Below are 409 nucleotides of genomic sequence, written 5' to 3' on the forward strand. Positions count from 1 at the left end.
CAAACACGAAATAAAATGTGCAATTCTCTGCTTACTTTTCAGCAATGAAAGTGAATGTCTTCTCACTTTGGACACAAGAAACAGTGAGCTTGCGAAGGGATCCTGAGCTTCTTGTGATCAGCAACACAAGCATTCGATCAATTTTATCAGGCTCAGTTTGGTTGCACCATTCCTCAAGGTCAATCTCTTGCCAGCAGTAAGGTCCAGCTAATGTACTAGCCCATGATTTGCATACACTGGGCACAATTGACAGTCTTTCCTCAAGAGAAAGATAGGTAAAGATAGCCCCTTGTAGGTTCGGTAATAAGTCTTTCCAATCACGAAAATCAGCTGCTTCTTCCATATCGTCTGCAAAACAATGAAATTGTGCTTTGTTAAGCTTTCTGTTCAGGAATCAATAACTAATATG

General features: G+C 40.3%; 1 protein-coding gene across 1 annotated transcript; it reads right to left on the minus strand.

Moving 5' to 3' along the window:
• Positions 1-21: 21 nt before the first annotated feature.
• LOC109340701 (F-box protein FBW2-like) lies at positions 22-391 on the minus strand. The gene has a single exon (XM_019578420.1). It carries the CDS (start codon positions 341-343, stop codon positions 32-34), a length of 312 nt encoding a protein of 103 aa, XP_019433965.1. The 5' UTR covers positions 344-391; the 3' UTR covers positions 22-31.
• Positions 392-409: the final 18 nt, after the last annotated feature.

The sequence above is a fragment of the Lupinus angustifolius genome, unplaced genomic scaffold, assembly GCF_001865875.1.
Source record: "Lupinus angustifolius cultivar Tanjil unplaced genomic scaffold, LupAngTanjil_v1.0 Scaffold_233_4, whole genome shotgun sequence".
NCBI lineage: Eukaryota > Viridiplantae > Streptophyta > Magnoliopsida > Fabales > Fabaceae > Lupinus > Lupinus angustifolius.

Excerpts from the sequence above, each read along its gene's own strand:
- LOC109340701 (XM_019578420.1), bottom strand. The coding sequence starts at position 343 with ATGGAAGAAGCAGCTGATTTTCGTGATTGGAAAGACTTATTACCGAAC.